Source organism: Saprolegnia parasitica (genome assembly GCF_000151545.1).
Source record: "Saprolegnia parasitica CBS 223.65 unplaced genomic scaffold supercont2.458, whole genome shotgun sequence".
Classification (NCBI taxonomy): Eukaryota; Oomycota; class Saprolegniomycetes; order Saprolegniales; family Saprolegniaceae; genus Saprolegnia; species Saprolegnia parasitica.
In genome coordinates, this window is record NW_012156852.1 from 6,108 (window position 1) to 7,864 (window position 1,757).

A 1,757-nucleotide genomic window follows, 5' to 3' on the forward strand; every position below is an offset into this window, starting at 1 on the left:
CTGTGGCAAGACGTGCTTCGCCCGCGGCTTCGTGCGCGCATGGACGGACGACGCCGATATGCATGTCACATCGCCGACGTATCTGCTCCTCAACACCTACGACGACGCGACCATGGCGCGGTGCGCATTGCCTTACTGACGACGCCTGTGCTGAGATGATGATAGATCGCTGTATCACATGGACCTCTATCGTCTCGACAGCGTCTCTGCTGTCGACGCCAAGGCCATGGGCCTCGAGGACGCGTTTGCGTCGAGCGTCAACTTGATCGAGTGGCCCGACCGGCTCACATCGGACCTTGTGCCTGCAGACCGCCTCGAGGTCCACATCGCGTACACCGATACAGAAGACGAACGAGCCGTGGAGCTCAAAGCCTTTGGTCCATCGTGGGAAAGCGCGCTTCGCTGGTTCGAGTCGACGCAGGCTCAGTGATAGGTGATAGATCTAATCGAGGATGGTAGAGTCCCAGTTGTCGTCCTGTGTTGTTGTTTGCCGTCGTTGCGGTCTGGCGATCAAGAGCATGCCCGTTAGCCTCGTGCGATTGAGGCGACCTCCTTCCTCCCACAATGCGCTACTCGGATTGTAAGCGCTGCCGTAAAGCGCTTGTATCATAGCATGCAAGAGCAAACAAGGCCTGGGTATGGAAAAGCGGGCGAGTGGTCGTATTAGTTGGTGGGCGGCTGGCACGTATTAGCGTCGTTCCACTCGTCGATCTTCTTCTTGATGAACTCAATCACGACAGGGCTCGGGTCGATGAAGAGATGTGTGTCGTCAAGGTCCTGGATGATAAACTTTTTCTACATGGCAGCGTGAGCGGCCAAGCGTGTCGCCGTCGATGTCGCACCTGCCCGGGCGCTGCGTTGAGGTGCTTGAGGTACTGCTTCGTCGGCGGATCGCTACAGCCATCGTTAGCCCACACGCTTGCGGCGGCCATCGGCAGCTACGCACCACTTGACGAGCACACCAGCGCTCGCGTCCACGCCGCTGCGTCGCATTGCTCAACTCCACCGCAGGCGCGATATCCGGACATCCGGATACATCGCTTGAATACTTCCACAAGTAATATATATAAACATAGAGGTTTTGGAGATGGATCCATGTGGCACACTGCACCAAGCTTGCGAGTCATTGGATTCGATTGGATTCGCGAAGCAAAATTGCCACCGAAGGTGAACCAGAAGGTGTGCTTGTGGTGCGAGCAATGCGTGCCTCTTTGACGAACGGTTTGATACATATGAACCGCTGCCAGGTCTCTGCTATCCGGTCGCAAGAGGGCTAGGTGTAAATGCCAATTGGAATCGACGGTACGAATAAAACTATGGCTTGGCTTGGACGTCGCGCCGCAGGTACAGCCCGACGATGCGAGAACAGTGACCAGGCGCCAGTCGCTGACCTGCGCGAGGTTCGACTGGCCACGCTTTTTAGCTTGCCGCGGCCCCTTGCCGACGAACGATTGGTTTTGGTACTCGCCAGGAGGCCAGGATGCTGCGTAAGGTACTTAGTTTCTTATGCCGCCATGCATGATCTTGCTCGTTTCCACCCTGGACCTGGGACCCATGGTGGGCGCTCTCGTAGCGATCTCCCATCGCGGCGACCACTGGCAGTCACGACCAACGAGACGACCGATAACGACAACACACACTAGACACCGTGGCCCTCAACGTTATTCGCTGGCTCATCGCAGTCTCCAGCGTAGCGCCTACGTGAATTCGCTGGCTTCATTCTCCAACACGCGGCCGTAGACCATCTCGAGGTGCAG

At 57.1% G+C, this 1,757-nt stretch overlaps 2 protein-coding genes across 2 annotated transcripts; one reads left to right on the forward strand and one right to left on the reverse strand.

Annotated features, from left to right (window-relative positions):
• Positions 1–22: 22 nt before the first annotated feature.
• Positions 23–430, forward strand: SPRG_16992 (hypothetical protein; the record flags this gene model as incomplete). The annotated part of the gene is made up of 2 exons (XM_012356410.1): positions 23–120; positions 166–430. Exons 1-2 carry the CDS (start codon positions 59–61, stop codon positions 428–430), a joined length of 327 nt encoding a protein of 108 aa, XP_012211800.1. The 5' UTR covers positions 23–58.
• Positions 431–632: 202 nt separating this feature from the next.
• Positions 633–1,016, reverse strand: SPRG_16993 (hypothetical protein). The gene is made up of 3 exons (XM_012356411.1): positions 947–1,016; positions 843–894; positions 633–795 (listed from the first exon to the last, which is right to left on the reverse strand). The coding sequence occupies exons 1-3, from the start codon at positions 991–993 to the stop codon at positions 664–666; spliced, it is 231 nt and encodes a 76-aa protein (XP_012211801.1). The 5' UTR covers positions 994–1,016; the 3' UTR covers positions 633–663.
• Between the last annotated feature and the right edge of the window lie 741 nt (positions 1,017–1,757).

What these genes read in the sequence shown, in the direction of transcription:
- SPRG_16993 (XM_012356411.1), bottom strand. Translation starts at nt 993, where the DNA reads ATGCGACGCAGCGGCGTGGACGCGAGCGCTGGTGTGCTCGTCAAGTG. An exon ending in GCTGGTGTGCTCGTCAAGTG is followed by an intron (nt 895 to 946) that starts GTGCGTAGCTGC and finishes CGATGGCTGTAG; the next exon opens with CGATCCGCCGACGAAGCAGT. An exon ending in TCAACGCAGCGCCCGGGCAG is followed by an intron (nt 796 to 842) that starts GTGCGACATCGA and finishes GCTGCCATGTAG; the next exon opens with AAAAAGTTTATCATCCAGGA.